At 36.3% G+C, this 17,340-nt stretch overlaps 1 protein-coding gene across 2 annotated transcripts in view; it reads left to right on the top strand.

Annotated features, from left to right (window-relative positions):
- Positions 1 to 234: 234 nt before the first annotated feature.
- card11 (caspase recruitment domain family, member 11) overlaps positions 235 to 17,340 on the top strand; it is a 35,278-nt gene continuing 18,172 nt past the window's right edge. For both annotated transcript variants that reach the window (XM_046834962.1, XM_046834961.1), the window contains exons 1-2: positions 235 to 394; positions 15,271 to 15,488. In XM_046834962.1, the coding sequence (XP_046690918.1) occupies positions 15,287 to 15,488 (202 nt within the window). In that variant the 5' untranslated portion in view covers positions 235 to 394; positions 15,271 to 15,286. The remainder of the gene's footprint in view (positions 395 to 15,270; positions 15,489 to 17,340) is intronic.

The raw sequence follows: 17,340 nt of genomic DNA, 5'->3' as shown, positions 1-17,340 counted from the left end.
AGTTGCCATTCTTGCTTTGGTGCAGTAGATGCATAAGAGTTCATCTGTTTTAAGTCCTTTATTTTAATTTTTTATTTTTTTAGATATATATTTTAAAGATCATTTTTGAGGGAGTCTTGTGAATTATTTAATCTCCCGCACACACTGGAGTATTTCACTAATTAAATCTAACTTGTAACTTGTGTAACTCCGCCTATGAACACACACACACACACACACACACACGCACGCACACGCGCGCACGCACTTTTTGGTGATCTAGTCTCTGTTCCTCTCAGTCAGGTGCAGGAACTTAAACCCGACCTGCTTCTCCTTGCTGAGATTTTACACCGTGCTTCAACCTGTCGGAATGTCTGTGTCCCACTAAACTCGCTCAAGTCGCGCTATTTTGCAGGTAAATATGCGTTTTATTGTTCTTGTTGCCTCGGTGGAAGTCGGAAGTCGGAGTGTTTTTACGCAGACGCGTGCTCGCGCGCTGGAACCTGCTCGATCAGCGCCCAGGAAAACTTGAAGCCTCTTGAAGGTTTCATGAAAGTTTAGGTTGGAGAGGGGAAATGCACCTTTCGGGGTGGATCAAATTATGGACTTAAATTCAAATTATTCAATCTGTTTTTCTTTCTTTCTTTCTTTCTTTCATTCTTTGTTTATTTCTTTCTTCTTAATTTAAATTTTTAATTTTTGCTACAATTTGACTAAGAAACACCGAAAGGAACGTGAAGATACTGAAGATACTTCACAGACGCACTTTTCATCATTGCAGCAATGCAGAGTGATTTTGCTTTGTAAAAAGATGTGATGGGACGATTCTCCCCCTCTCTCTCTAAAACTCAAAGTAGAACTTCTCCTTAGCTTCTCAGTGTTGTTCAACTGCAATATATTGTTACAGGAGCAAGTAACTGTTTAAAGGTCATCTTGTATATCAGTCATTTAATTTTGCCTATTTCTGAATAAATAGTTTGTATTATAAACATTTTTTATAAAGGCTTCTCTCTCTCTCTCTCTCTCTCTCTCTCTCTCTCTCTCTCTATATATATATATATATATATATAAAATATATAAAATATAAAAATCAGATTAACTATTGTGATTCAACCTTTTATTTAGCATTTTCTCACAATTCTCAGCCACATTTCGAAATCCTTTATTTATTTATGCCTCATCATGAAATACTTCCTGTTCTGAATTATGGATAATTGCGCATGTTATGACTAATTCACAATACAATCATAACATTTTTTTTTTTTAACCTACAACCTGAAAGATTGGATTGTGTTGCTGGAAAGCTTCCTCAAAGTTCCCTGTAAAACCATACAGCTAACGCCTTCCGTTTCAAACGAAAGGCCTCTGGATAAACTACATGTTTAGCAACTAAAGGACCCCTGTATAAGAATATGTAAGAGGATGACCACTAAATCACCTCTTTCATTGGCAGTGGAAGTATCAATTTTTTTTATTAAGAAGAGTAAAACAGGAAATGGTTTGCCCTATCTTTGGGAAATTTTGAATTGAGACAATAAGATTTAAAGGGATGTAAATTGCCCATGGTGTTTGTGTGGTAAGAATGGCATGCTCTTCCTTCCTCAGCCAATTACCAGACACTAGCTAATTGCTGGTCTCCGTTAGACGAGACATGTATGCTGAAGAGTGTAGATAGCAAATATTCTCAAAGAATTTACACTGTTCTGTGGTGAAAAATAAAATGCAGCTACCATTGGAAAGCCATCATTTACAATGATTATCAGCTATCGTGATATGATGGTGAGAGCTTGATGGTGGATGGGATTTGGCTGTTGAAACTACAACCTGATCTATTAAAGAAATTTTACGAAATCAAACGAAATGCCACAGATGAATTGTAGGATGTGGTTGTAAGAAGAAAAAATAGTGTTACCCCACCCCCACCCACCCACCCATATCCTTTACCTTCACATTTTTTTTTTTACTGATTACCTCTTGTTTTTTTCCTTTCATCAAGTATTTAAAATGCACTTGGATATTCAAAACATACTATTTTTGGTTGGTACTCATAGTGATGGCACGATGCCACGCATTCTCTCCCATTTCTGATACTGAAACTCTATATGGGATATTACTGATGTAAATTAAATAAATTATGACACTGCTCAACTGCTCAAACACTTCATCGAGCGTCACGTATTATCACATTGAAACTCTTAGACGTGCTTTGATTAGTAGCTAGTTTCTCACGGTTGTTATGTTAATCTGGTGGATGCTGCAATTATCATGTGACCTACTTCATGCCACATTGCATTGTAATCGACTCTTTAGCCTAGATTTGTTAGAAACCAGAATTTCAAATATGTATACTTCTTATAACTTACTATATGTCAGCTCTCTGCGTACAACCATTACAAGCCTGTATGACAAGTTTATACATATGACATTGGTTTCAATTTATTGAAATGTTTTTAATGAAACTTGTGTCAACTATTGTACATACGATCCTTGAACCTTATCTATGAAGTTGAGGAAAACAAGGACTTTTAATGTTTAATTACACCAGCGCTGATTTACTGTGGCGTGCAGTATTTCACCCTGCATTGCTGTGCTTGTAGATTTTCTACACCCTTTAATAGGAAATATTTTACATTCAAATAAGGTGCATCTTCAGTTCTTGTTTTTACTTCTTAAAAAGGTTTCAGGAGTCAAGACAAAAAAAAACATTTCTACAATAGTTCTTTCCACAACCATGTTAAGCACGGTTCGACCAACAAATCATCTCTAAATGTTTAATGCTTTATGCGTCTAGCACCGGTTATGCATACCTCTTCTGGAATTAAAATAATTTTCTGTGCCTAAAGGAAGGAATGGCTGGAATTTAGGCAGGGAAAGTCAAAGAGCCTAAAGATTAATCTCTTTTTTTCAATGGCATCAGAATTCTCGTAGCAGTTTTTAATAAAGCAAAATTTTTGTTTATAAGTGCATAACATAGTTTTACAATGTTGTTAGCATTTGAGCAATAATCTCATTTGCTATTGAAATATAAGCACGTGCCGGCATTTGGGTTCGTTAATACGCCGTTTATGATCTGGGTCATTTTTCATTTACTATAAGTTGATGAATCCATTTGCATTGTCTGCTAGCTCTGTGAATGCTCATACTTTGTCTGTTATCTGTTACGTTTTAAGATTTGTCCTTCCTGTTGCTGATCATTGACACTATTTAGGGCGACATGCCGGCTACGCACGTACTTTCAGCAATACTAATAACGGCATTTAGGTTCCTGAACCTCAAGCACACAAGTTCATGCACATTTAGGGTGGTCCAAGTTCACAGCATGTGGCAGCACAAAGGGTTAATGGAAATGTCATTTGAATAGCCGGTGGTGTGACAGACAAGGATCCTCTGTGAATACCGAACAGTTGCCTGATTCGGTTTGCTTTTAAACCTCAACTTTGCTTAACAAATTGAGCAGCATGTCACACAGCCCTTTTTTTATAATCAAGGACATGCTCCAGACGAGCAAAAAAAAAATTCAATTTGAAACCTGTCCTTTATAATTTGACCTCATCCTGCTGGCCCCATTACCTTCCTCACCTTTTCCTTCGAAGGGAGAGACGCCGTTCTAGCAGGGGACATTATGCACCCAGTTTTGGATGTACTTTAAAATATCAGCTCCATGTACGGGTTGCCAGGACATTTGTTAACTTTCTTTCTTTCTTGAACGCTTTTTTCTTTCTTTTCAGGGTTCATTTTCTGTTTCCCACTGTGATTTCTTTCCCGTATAAAATCCCAAGGGGTCTCGTGGTGTTAAAATAATTGGCACCTTTTAACAAGCCTCATCACTGAGCGCAGCCTATTAAAATATGTGAAAATTACATTGGGACATGAATAGCAGTATTTATAAATTCCAGGAAAAGTGCTTGTTCTGTAATGGATCTTCAGTTCATATTAAAGTTCAAAACACTGATTTTGTTTCTGCTGCAGTACATTGCAGGTTTATTTTTGTTATGGAGGATACTCGTCTTGGTTTAGGCTAGAGTTGAACAATTTTGGTTGCAAAGCAAACACGCATACCTTCACGTGTCAGCTTACGCTCTTAACAAAGCTGCATCTGTTTATGTTGGGGGCATTCAGTGTTGGATTGCATCACCTCTCGAGTTTACCTGCTCGCTCGGCACCGCAAAAAAGAACAATGCATTTCATTGTGAATCAACTGCCAATAGTTTATGTGTTCCTGTCATCGGTCTGTCATTAATAGGATTGCTTTAATCAAAGCAGCCTTGTCATGTTTGATTTTTGTTTTCAAATCCAAAATACAAGTTAATCCAAAAGTGTTAACACGTTCCCCTGCTATAGACATGTATAGCGATAGTGTAGGCTTTCTCTAATCAGTTACACAGAAATGTGTAATACAGGTTTTGCTATTTGCAAGGAAAGTTTTTAATGTGTTAGGAAAATAGTCAGGTGTGATGCAGCATTGCATAAAGCACTTGCCATCAGAAGTGAATTATTTTCCAATAACAGCACAGTCTTATGCTGTTTATAATCACAACAAATTAGCCAAAAGTATATTTTTTATGATAAGCAGTTTTCTCCATTTGTAGTTAAATATATCACTGGGAAATGTTTGTAACAGTTCTATCATGGCCGTGTTAAACATTTGTCCTTTAAACTTGTTCCCGATTTCTTTATTCACTCTCTCTGGCAAACTAATAAGAATCTGTCACAATAACTTTCAAGGGTAGAATAAACAATTCGGCTTTTACAAGGTACTGACACTGGAGACTCCTTATGAAGAAAAAAGGATCTGTTTACAAAGCATCTATATAAAAGCTTTGTCATTCTACGTAGCTGTATTACAACGAGGACGGAAACAAATCGACACCTCCCCTTCCAGGCCAATCAGATTTCATAGCAGAACTGGTGTATAATGAAAAGGCATTTCGAGGTCCAGACATGATTTAAGCTTCTGTTAAGCAGGTCTATTGTTCTGGTTCTAGCATTTTTAATACATACAGTGAATGAGCTCCTTCAACTAAATATTACGCTTGGATTGTCAAGAAACTTTCGTGCTCATCCGGTCCACGTTTGAAATCACGAGCAGGAATAAATTTGAATGTGGGTGCTTTCGCCTCATGAAGGTCATGCCTTCGGAACAGATAAATATACATGCAAGGAAGCAAAACGGATCCATTACAGAAGCTGTGGAGTTTTGTGAAAAAATATTTTCCGGAGGTAATAAATGGAAAAGGAATGGCTTATAGATTGCTAATGGGTGCAAAAAGCCTAGTTCAAAACGAAGGCAAATTACAAATAAGTAGATTCCTTAAATGCTAGGGAAATTAATTAGAGACAATTGATTTGGAATGTTGTTTTGCTTGAAGTGACCATAAAACTCAATTAGTCAGTTATCAGGAACGTATCCTCTTTGCGTTATGTGTACATGAAAGTGGTCCATTGTGTCTTTTCACAGCTCCATCCAAACAAACAGATTGAAAGCACTCGCACACAGACTAATTATTCGCTTTACCGCATGCAGCTTTCACTGCGTATGTTTGTCAGGTTGCCTTTCAAAAAGCTATCACATATACAATTCAAATACTATCCAGCAGAATTGAAATTTCAAACGGTGGTTCCTCGAATTTTGCCCGATTCAATCTATTGCATATTCTGGAAAACAGAATACAGGAACACAGCATGCTTTTTTGTTTCAGTGTAATCTATATGGGGTTTGGTGCCTTTTAAAGCTCCTTATCTCTGATCTGCACTTTCCCAAAGCAGCCCTGAGTAAAGCCTCTCAGCATCTCCAAGTCTGCAAAAGTGAAATTCTAGCAGTATTAAGGTCTTGGTCGGGGGAGGCCGCTGCACTGCTTTACATTGTGTTTCAGTTTCACACAAAACAGCTCACTGCAGTTCCTATGTACTTGTAGGCTGGAGGAGCACGGCTGCAGCCTATTGGCTGGAGACGCTCTGTTGGCTCGTGGTTGTTCTAAAATCAGACAAAGTGGCTAGAACACGTGGTGAGCACTTCCGCTCGACAGTGCTCTCCACCACAAGTGTGAAACAGTTTCAGTCCCAGTCCCGGGGGAAGAAGACTAAAAGGAAACTATAGTGAAACAGGACCAAACTGTGTGACTCGCTTTGCAAAAATAATAGAACTCGGGTTCAATCAAGTGCACGACAGATCGATGTTTGTTAACAACTCTGGGGTGGTACGTCTATAAAATCGGATCGTTTTCAACTCTTCGGGCCGATCCGTTTTTTTTTTTCAACATCTAAGTGTCTAATGTTTATTTTTGATGATGCACTAAAAAATTTATATTTAGTTTTTATTTATTTATTTTAGAACAACGCCGCACCCCGTCGTAGTCCTCCAAGTAAACATAAAGCTTGTGCGACCTTGTCTCCACCTTTCAGAGCTTGATCTCAGACGAAGGGGCGAGATTGAACATCTGTTCTCGAAATGAGGAAGTGAAGATGTTAGTCACCTCCTTCAAAAATAAGCTGAGAGGAAACTTGGTTAGGGTTGTATTGTAAGCTGTGGGCAAAAGCACAAGCGCTCGAGTGTGTACACGTACGAGCGTATAAACGCAGCTCGGGCTCCGTTGACAAGTCGGCTGAGTCATAAAGACTATGCGCAGAAATTCTGACAATGTTATGTTGAGAGAATGGTGTGTAAGGGGGAAATCCCTGTGGATTGTTTCCAGTCAGTTATCACCTGAGCTAGAAAACAAAAGGAGTGCAAGCCTCTCTACGAAGCTGTTTATTCTTACTAAATCGCCTGGTTTGCGCTGCTCATTTATTCACTGATGTCGCTTTCGGCTTCCTGTTGGTCACATGGCTGCACCCTCATGAGAACCTGAAAGTGTTAGGTTATTAATCAGTAGGAGGGGCTGCTAATGGGCTCACACCTGGTTTCATTTTTCTGCCAGCAGAGGCAGTACATGAGACACATTGAATGTTTAACTGTGTACAGCTGTTATCAATGCCGGACATGCAGACATTTCACTAATGTTGTTTAGACTGATTTGATATCAGTGATTCCTTGGGCCCACTTATATTGTGTCTCTGAAGGTGGACCACAAATCACCTTTTTTTAATGGTGGATCCACAATATGATCTCGAGCATATTTCATGTTGTTTCGCAATCAAAAGACTCTCTCTTTCTCTCTCTCTCTCTCTCTCTCTCTCTCTCTCTCTCTCTCTCTTTCTCTCTCTCTAAAGAGAGATATACAAAATGTGTGTGTGTGTGTGTATACATGTAGAAATAATATACAGTATCTCTTCAGGGAAGCATAACCTCAAAAAGAAAAAAAGACAATTTAGGTCAAATTTCTTTGAACTATTTTTGATGAATGCACTTTCTGAAGGAATAAACAGGTAAATTGTTTCAAAATGTCAACAGTTAATTCTGAAAATGACAACATTCGAGCTATGGATCACATTTAAAACATTTGTTTGGAAAAGTTCAGAAAAGCGAGGATTTATCCCTTTTATACACATCACTGGTAATCTAACAAAGGCTGTTTGTATGAAATTAACAAGGATTTCTACTGTGTAAATAATAGAACAGTTTACAATTAACACTTTATTTATTTGAATATATTATAAATATTAAAATGATATTTTCATCAGATCATTTTGTATACGGTTTTATTTTTATAATCCATTTTTTGTGTCACTGTTATTAATATAAAATGACATGAAAAATATAATTTTCATATGTATAATCTTTCTATAAAATGTGTACATTTTGTAATGTATGTATTAGGGGTGTAACAGCACACACAATTCACGGTTCGATACGTACCTACGTTTTTAAGTCACAGTTCAGTTCAATTTCAGTATGGTTACTGGGAAAAAATGCAAAACATATAATTGCTCGTCGTTTATTATTAAGATTTGGGAACGTCAACATATGAACTGTTTATATTTAAAAAACAAATTTTAAAATAAAATGCCTGCTTTGTTAAATAATTTATATTTTATACAAATAAAATATAATTAATATAATACACTTATTATATTGATTAAATTGAGTAATCAATTAAATTGGTACAAATTAAGTTGATTAAGTAAAATGAAATGAATGAAAAAATGTAATTGAATATTTTACATCTGTTAGATGTTCTTTACCCTGTTTGGGTAATACAGGTGTGTGTGTGTGTGTGTGTGTGTGTGTGTGTGTGTGTTTTACTTTTAAACTTTAATTTTCAAAGATGTGTTCTACTCATTTTAGCATACTTTAGAAATTGTCTTTATTCACTCCTTCGATATGTGGAATTGTCAGGATTTTCTCTTTTTAAGAGAAATTCTTGAAACTGGACATAAAAATGCTATAGAATCCATAGTTCTAGCATGAGCCGCTGCAGATTGAATCTTTGCCTGTAATTACTGTGACTGTATTTATATTGATAAATGGTGCAAAAGAGAAAAACATATTTGAGGTTGTTTGTTTTGCAAGATTTAGAAATGTAATCCAAAAAAATCTTTAAAGTGATTTCACCCAGGACCTGATTGTAAAGTCCAATTTAATACAGTGTCTATATAAATGCGAACATTTCTTTGACAGTGCGCACTGGGATTAGACTCAAGATTTGTGTGAAACATGACCAAAACATCTTGTAATTATTTCTACAAAAAATTCTATATCAATCTATTGTGTACATTTTCATTTATAAATAATAAAAACAACAGAATTCCAGTGTGTTCTCAGACATTTGGACCCCAATATATACTGCAAAATGTTAGTTTCACTATTGAAAAAATTATAAATATATTACATATTATCACTAATAAGAAGTACATTTTACTGTAAAACCAGCACAACAAATAGAGACTCATGTCCTAAAGAACTAAAGTTTACCCACATGCAGATGCAGTAAATGCAGTGAATGTAATCTATATTACATTATGACTGCATGTTGGTTAATGTGACTACTCGGTGATTAGAGACATCATAAAATCATCTGTTTACACAGAGATACATTACTCACCCCTTGCCCTTGTTTTTTATCTTATTTTACAAATATCATATTATGATGAGATTTATAGGTTTTTAAAATGAATGATAATAATGATTATTACTTGTTTGTTCAAACACCCTGTGCCTCCAGACTTCCTCTAGACTTCCCCAGATAAAAATAAATAAATAAATAAATAAATATATATATATATATATATATATATATATATATATATATATATATATATATATATAAATAATTAATAAAAATTAAAACACAAATACCAGCAGTTTTAAAACATCTGGAGTGTGTGTACGTTTTATTTTATTTCTGTATATACTATACTGTATATACTTGATAGATAGATGATATATATATATATATATATATATATATATATATATATATATATATATATATATATATATATATATATATAAAAGATATCATGCAATTTGTTTACTTTTTACTTTTAATACTATTTTTTTCACCAATATTAGTGTTGCAGTATTTACTAAGTAATATACTTAATATTAAATATAAAGATCAAATGATGGCACATTAACACAGTAGCACATCAACATATACACAAATAAAAAATATTTTAATGTCTAGATGTGTTTTAGCCATACTAGGGACCGAAGACCGAAAAAAGCTCAGTGCCAGGTCAGGCCAGGTCAGGTCAGGGTCAGGTCAGGGTCAGGTCAGGTCAGGTCAGGTCAGCCAGAGAGATTTAGAAGCATGATTTCTTTTCTGCTTAAACTGCTGAAAATTAACTAGTTTCTTTAGTATTACTATTCATTTCTGCAACTAATGGGAATAATCAATTTTGATTTGGTTAAAATTTTCACCATGAATGTCAGTGTCACACCTTTTCTTTTAAATGACTCAGGAAATGAATTTGATGATGGGCATCATCGTAGTTTCATTCAAGTGCAATCTGTCCTAAGGCCAGATCTCTCCTCAGCACGCATCTAATCTGTGGGCTTTATCAGATTTATGGCACCGAAAAATGCAAAAAAAAAAAAAAAAAAAAAGATGAGTGTGTGGCTATATGGATGCTATCAGAATCACAAAGGTGTTCAGAAGTGAAAGAGAGACAATGCAGTAATTATGGAGCAACAGGTGACCAGGTTCACACATGGACTGCTTCAGATGCAGGAAATACATGCGTAATGATGGAGCTTAGGGCAAATCGCGCTCATACTACCATGAGTAATGTGGCAATGTTTCCAATTCGCTTGTTCGTGGGGCACTGGATTGTCTTGTCGGAGGCATCATTTCGAATCTCCTCATGTTCTCAGTGGATGACTGACCCCGTTCAGGTTATCAGCAGACCCCCTCTGAGCAGGTCATGCGTAAATGGATTCTCTCTGATAAAGAATGCCATCAGGCCCTAAAGCTCTGCCCTGACTGCAGTATTAAATGTCACTCTCATCACCAATGCAATGACTAATAACTCTTACGGTTCTAATGCACTCATATCCTGCATGATGTATATAGTTCTCACACAGGTTATATAGACACCCCAACACACACCCTAATCAATAATGAAGCCAATTTCTACGCTGATTACATTTACTCCCTGCTTCCACACTGTAAAAATAACCCAATTTTCCATATCGAAAGGTTTTAATATAAATATTCAGCACCTCTGTCACAGAGAAAATATGGAGCAGTGTTTTTCATGCCACTATCCGCAAGCTGCTCTGACATTTACCTTAACATTCATTAGGGAATATTTTTCTACGGGGATGTAGCAGCTCATAAAAATGTAACTTTTTTTCCCTGAGCATATACTTATTTATAAGGCTGTCTCCTTCATCCAGGTATACAAGAACAACACCTTGTGTCGTGTCACTCAGAGTTTCGGTGCGTTTTGTGGAGTCCGGCATGGGCAGAGGCCCACACTTTCCCTTGACACCTCGTTTGCATTTTTATGGCCCTTAACTAAGATGAACTGTCTGGACCATCTGATGCAACAGTTGCGTGTTTCGTTTGAGCTTGGAATTATAATGCAGCTTGAATATACTGTATTTGAAATATATATAGTATATGAAATACATTTTCTACCATTAACTTCAAATAATGTCATGTCATAGCTGCATGTCATGGCTATACTTTCCAAAGTAGACATCTGTTTTGTTATAAAAGTCTGAAAAAATAGTTAACATCATTTTTTAATTTTTTTTTTAAATAAGCAATTCAGCATTGTGCAATTCAGGAGTGTACCATGTGACAGCATGGACACTCTTCTTTTGGTAAGAATTCAAATTAGACACAAACCCACTGTAGTAAATGCCTAGCTGATGCAACTCACAGATGAACCTGGAGGGCAAAGCATTCATCTCTCTTTATAGGCTGATGGGCAGTTTGAATTCTCACAGAGAATTCTCCATTGTTTAGGGCAAATTTCACCAATTTCCCAAATTTCAGCATAATTTACTCACTGAATGCTCACATCCTACAGACCGGTTTTGGAAGACAAATGCTCCGTTGTAGAGACATGTACCGGATGTGTTTTCTTTACAGTGTGTAATAGGAACCGGCTTCACCCGCATAAAGATAGGATGCAAGAGCGTGTCCCTCACATTCAGGTTTCTTTAATGGCAACTACTAAAATAAGTAATAATAACATGCTTAATACTTATAATAACATGTTTCTGGTTGTTTACGAATTTGGAGACATATTCATTAATGATTTGTTTTATTATTATTGAATTACTATTACCCTACTGTAGCACATGGTATGTTGCAATCTTTGGCTGAAGTGCAGTCGTGCAATGTTGTACCTGGATATTGCGTAAGCTCTAAACCTTCGTAATGTCAAAACGAACGATACTGGAGGTCCCCTTGTACAGTATCTGAGGGATATGAGACCACTTCAGGAACTGGTACTTGTTCAAAAATCCAGATTGTTTTTGTTGATTGTGTCTACATCTGCATATGATTTATTCTGTATGAACAAAAATACTTCACCTGACATTTCCAACCATATGTGGTTCTTCCCCAAAGTGTTAAAAAGTTAAAGGCACCCAATTGTATTGGAGGTCTTCGGTTTAAAAAGCATTACAATTCTTACTTGAAATAGGAGACCCAAACCTGTCCAAGTATGACAATGTATCTGTGCACAAAGCTAGCTCCACAAAGATACATGAGTTAGAGTAGACAATAGATATAGATCTTGGATCTCAACCCTACTGACCGGATAAATCGGAGCCCTGACTGCACCCCAGCCACCTCACCCTACATCATTACCTTACTGCATAAGCACACTCTAAAATCAAGTAATACATCTTCCCGGAAGAATTGATTGTATTGCAAATGGGGATTGAACATGGAATGGAATGCTCAAAAAGCACAAACGAATCTTATGGTCAATCTTTTGTCCATATAATGTATTTCTAAAACTTTTTCTTGTATATACAGTACAATAAATACATTTACATTTATGCCATTTGGTAGATACCTGTATGCTGAGCGAATTATAAAAGCACCTTTGAAGCCTCTATCAATAAATGCATTCAGAGACGGGTTCACTGGGTCACAGTGAACTAAGTATACCATCAGTCTAAAAACTCTGTTGGCTGTGATTGAGTATAGTTAGAAAAGTTAGGTTTTTTTTTTCAATAGAAGCATTAATGTAAGTACTGCTGGAAGATTGAGGTGTTTGTGCATCATTTGAAGACTGCTAGTGACTCTGCCACTTAGGTTCCAGAAGAGAGAAGAGTCTTGAAACATGTCTTCCTTGTACCTGAAAGATTTTTGTATGTCGAGCAGTGGTTGAGGATGATCGGAGGGAGCGTGGTGCAGTGCAGAGTGAGATAAGTGCTTTGAGGACGAAGGGGCAGTTTTGTGGCTTATTTGGTGAGCATTAGTGTTTTCACATCCAATGCAGGCAGCTATAGGAAGCCAGTGAAGGGAATGTAGCAGTTTATTTCTGTTTCTGTGCATAGCCGTAGTAATTTAATAGCGTTCCATAAACAGGGAAGGAACTTGTATATAAAAAGCAGTATTAATATACATAATTGCATTATGTAAGAAACAAAATAAGTGTAATTCTAATCAAGAATTTGTTGTTAAATTTGGAAAAAACTTGCAATATAACCCCACCCTGCGTAGAGGTCCAAAATAGTCTACATTGGTCAAGTTTGCTATCAGATGCTAAGTTTTGATCATGTCAAAAATGTTATTTTAGATAGACAAAAAAAAAGCTTTTCAAAGCTTCCAGAGTTTATGTAGACCTGAAAGAGAGATTAAAGGGCAGCATGAACTGCAAATTTTGCCAGCAAACACATTTTGGTGACTTTTTTAAAGCTCTCTCATGTCTCTCTCTCTCTCTCTCTCTCTCTCTCTCTCTCTCTCTATCTATCTATCTATCTATCTATCTATCTATTTATCTATCTATCTATCTATCTATCTATCTATCTATCTATCTATCTATCTATCTATCTATCTATCTATCTATCTATCTATCTATCTATCTATTCTTTGTCTATATATTCCTTGGGACAGCTTAGAAACATGATATCCCACTAATATCCCTGACATCTTTGCAAGCTGCCACAGTGAGTAGACTAAATGTAAATAAATGCACATATTGAATGGAAGAGAAGGCTAGTGGTAATGTTAGTTATGCTGAAAGGATCTTGCAGTAGGCTATGGTTACCACACAATAGACTGTGAGAGATTTGAGTGTTAGTTTTGCAGAATTCTATTTGTGAATCATAGTGAGAAGACAATACAGGAGGAGTAACCAGAGAATATCAGTTTATATAAAACAACAATATAGAGCAGCACCGAATTACAAAACTGTGCTTGATAGAGTCTCAGATATACAGATATACGTATCTGATGCAGTCTCGAAAATGTTCAGAGTTGAGTTATGTGCACACATTGAGGATTTAATATCAATTTAATATTCAAACTTCAGTGTAACTACAGTGTCATAAGAGGGTTGCATAGAGTCTGTGTTTGCCCAAAGACCAAGGTGTGTCTCATTTACTACCAATTCTGACCTTGGACCCAAGCCAGGTGTTCTTGCACAATATTGGCTCAAGTGAATAGCAATGTCTGACAGCTTGATTTACCAGAGTATATCAGACTGAATTTTTTTGCATAGGACCAACAGTATCCTAATCCTTACCAATTATCTGCATTTTTTATTAACAGGGAATTCTTTCAGCAGTTCAGCAACTTAAAATAGTTGTGCCTAATATTAGAAATGGCATTCATTATAGGATGCACTGCATCAAGTGCTATTTTGTATACTGTAGAATAAAGGCAAAAGCCACATTGTTTGTTAGTTACCACGTAAACTAGATTCATGTGATCTGGATATAAACTATTCATGCTGCATTATATTGTCAGTATAATGAATTTGTATTAAATGTTTATTTAAATGCTGGGCTCTTTTATTTAGAAGATTCAAAGTTTATTCAATATTTTAGAAAATTCTCATTTGCAATTTTGAAAGGAGAGAAAATGAACAAAAGCAGATTAATTCTGTTCTTATTATATGAAATTTTAGGCTTAAAAGCAAGTTCTTATGTTTAAGTATGATGATGAAAAATGTTTTCGATGCTTCTACTCTGGCATGCCTGAAGGCATGAACAACTTTGGGTAATTTGCATAATCTGAATTTGCAGCTCCAGAAATCGACTCAAACTACTTCCTAGCCTATGTCCGAATACTCTTAACTTTCACGTGTAAATATTGGCGTAACATTTGGCCATTTCTGAATTCAACCCTAAGGCCCAAGACTATTTGTGCATTTTCTGTTGAAGTAGTGAAGAGATGTTGACACCTTATTTCTACTTTTCTATAGAATGAATTCAATACCTGTATTTGATTTAAAATGCGCATCCCCTGCTTAAATATGACTCCAGTACAATAAAGAGTACCACCTTTACATTGCGGCTGGAGTAAAAAGTATTCAGAGTATTTGTTTTGACTATATTTAAGTATCAGAAGCCACAGTGCTAATCTAGCAGTACAATATTGAAATAGTTGCTGCAATTCAGTGTTAAATTTTTCTGTACATTAGACTTTCTGAGGGATAGATTTTTGTTATTGTTACAGACACTATAAGAGTCAATAGAAAGATATTACACATATAAAAGGTAGTAAAATCAACGTTTTCCAAAATGAAAATACAGTACAGTAGTTATTCAAAAAATTTAACTTAACTACGGTAACAAAGTAAAATGATTTCTTACTGTCCACCCCAGCATCTTTTCAAACAGTATCTTTTAATAAACAGATTATTCAAACATATTATATTTCAATAGCAGCCTGTAATAGTGGGTTTTTATTTATTTATTGTTTTATTTTACCTCAGATCTGAATAGGGAGAGATGGAGAACGGAGGATCTGAAAACATCCTGGAAGAAGAGGAGGCACTGTGGGAGGATGTCGAGAAGAACCGGTACATCCTGTGCCGTTACATTAACCCTAACAAGCTGACCTCATATCTGAGGCAGTGCAAGGTCATTGATGAACAGGACGAGGATGAGGTGCTAACCTCTGTACTGTTGCAGACAAAGCCCAATCGTGCAGGTACCGTGTGTGTGTGTGTGTGTGTGTGTGTGTGTGAGAGAGAGAGAGAGAGAGAGAGAGAGAGAAAGAGAGAGAGAGAGAGAGAGAGAGAGAGAGAGAGAGAGAGAGAGAATAAGCATGTGTGCATTTGCATGTTATACAGCCTTGTGATCCAGTCTAGGCACAGGTGTGTGTCTATAGTGTCACATCCCTGCGTATTTTGTGCTGTATATATGCAGGAGCAATTTTTTTTGGTGCCTGCTCCTTCTCACTGACTCTCATTCAGTCCTATTCCAGTCTGCTATGACAGCAAGACTAAACACTATGGAATATGAGAATGCAAATGCTGTGCAGAAAACATTTACATGCAAATCGCACCATCAATCAGTTACTCAGTCACTACATCTCTCACTGTGCTGTTCCAGTTGTGTAATATGATGATGAATGGAGGCTTTTAATCCCATGAGCTGCTACTGCAGCTGCTATATTTTTCAGTTCACTCCTTCCTCGACCACAGTGTTTATATATATATATATATATATATATATATATATATATATATATATATATATATATATATATATATATATATATATATTTGGTACCTGGGCCTTCAGTAAGGACTTACCTGATTTAATCCACCTCTTAATACCACCACTATCATGTCGTGATTAGAGAAACCATCAATACATTACAGAGGGAGGCATTTTGCATATAGAGGGTAAATATAATTTTACTAAAGCAAGAAACCCAGTTAAGACAACTCCAAACGTCTACATTACCACCGCAACTGTGCCACCTACATCATCTGGAGCAATTCAGAATCAATATTTGTCTAATAACATGAAAAAAACATTAAAATGTAAATAAAATACAACCTACTTACCAGAGATGCAGACTTATATTGTGCACCGCTCCTCAGAGGCTGTAATCCAGTGGTACCGCTCGTATTCACTGGTCTGGAAGTGGTGAACAAACCCTTACCCAGGCTGAGACAAGCTAGCTAGCTTCAGGGTTGGCCGACCTCTACTAACGATGCCTAGCTTTTCTGGAAAATTGATTTTTAAGTATGTCCGAGACCAAATCAATTCCTCTTCCTTCGTAGGCATAAAAAAGTCTAACTCTAATGTATTAATGTGTGCAAAAAGCTACAAATGTGTTTTGGCAGTCGAAGCTATAACAGTTTCTCTCTGACTAACCATTTAGAGGAAGAAAAAATGCTGACGCTATTCTGTGCCAGTTAGCAGGCCCTGTGAGGAGAATATGACATCTAATTGGTTAAAGAAACAGAGCTAATTCTTAAGGAGACTATTGTCAAAACGTCAGCAGTATTGACTTTGAAGGCCCTGGGCAGATTAGATTGAAATGGCATCACATACACGTACTGGAAGCAGTGCAGCCAAGAGAAACGCTACGAATAAACTGTTGGGAATAAATTAATACAATTTTATTAGAATTTTACACGAATAGGTTCGTGTGGTCCGATCTAACAGACGAAATCAATGCTGTTTATGATCGATGGGTCAGGACCCATGTTTTGGTAGCAAAAGGGGGGCCAACATAATATTAGGCAGGCAGTCTTATTGTTATGCCTGATCGATGTATATACATCTATCTGTGTAACAAATTTTGTATAATATTTTCCAAGTCTTTGCTGGAAAAATAACATCAGACCTTGTTTAGATCTTACTCCATGTAAACATCTCTCTAGTGACTAATGTTCTGTTCCATCATCAGTTTTTAGTGCTGTTTTAGAGTCAAAGTACTACATGTACTGATACTACTATTTACAGAAAATACAAACACAGTTTGCAGAAAATGCACTTCTTAGAGGCCGGGGGGAGGGGTGGGGTACATTTGCATTTAATCATTT

Source organism: Silurus meridionalis, chromosome 22 (assembly GCF_014805685.1).
Source record: "Silurus meridionalis isolate SWU-2019-XX chromosome 22, ASM1480568v1, whole genome shotgun sequence".
Lineage (NCBI taxonomy): Eukaryota > Metazoa > Chordata > Actinopteri > Siluriformes > Siluridae > Silurus > Silurus meridionalis.
The sequence above is the reverse complement of the archived record's forward strand: the minus strand, read 5'-3'. Positions and strand labels throughout refer to the sequence as shown.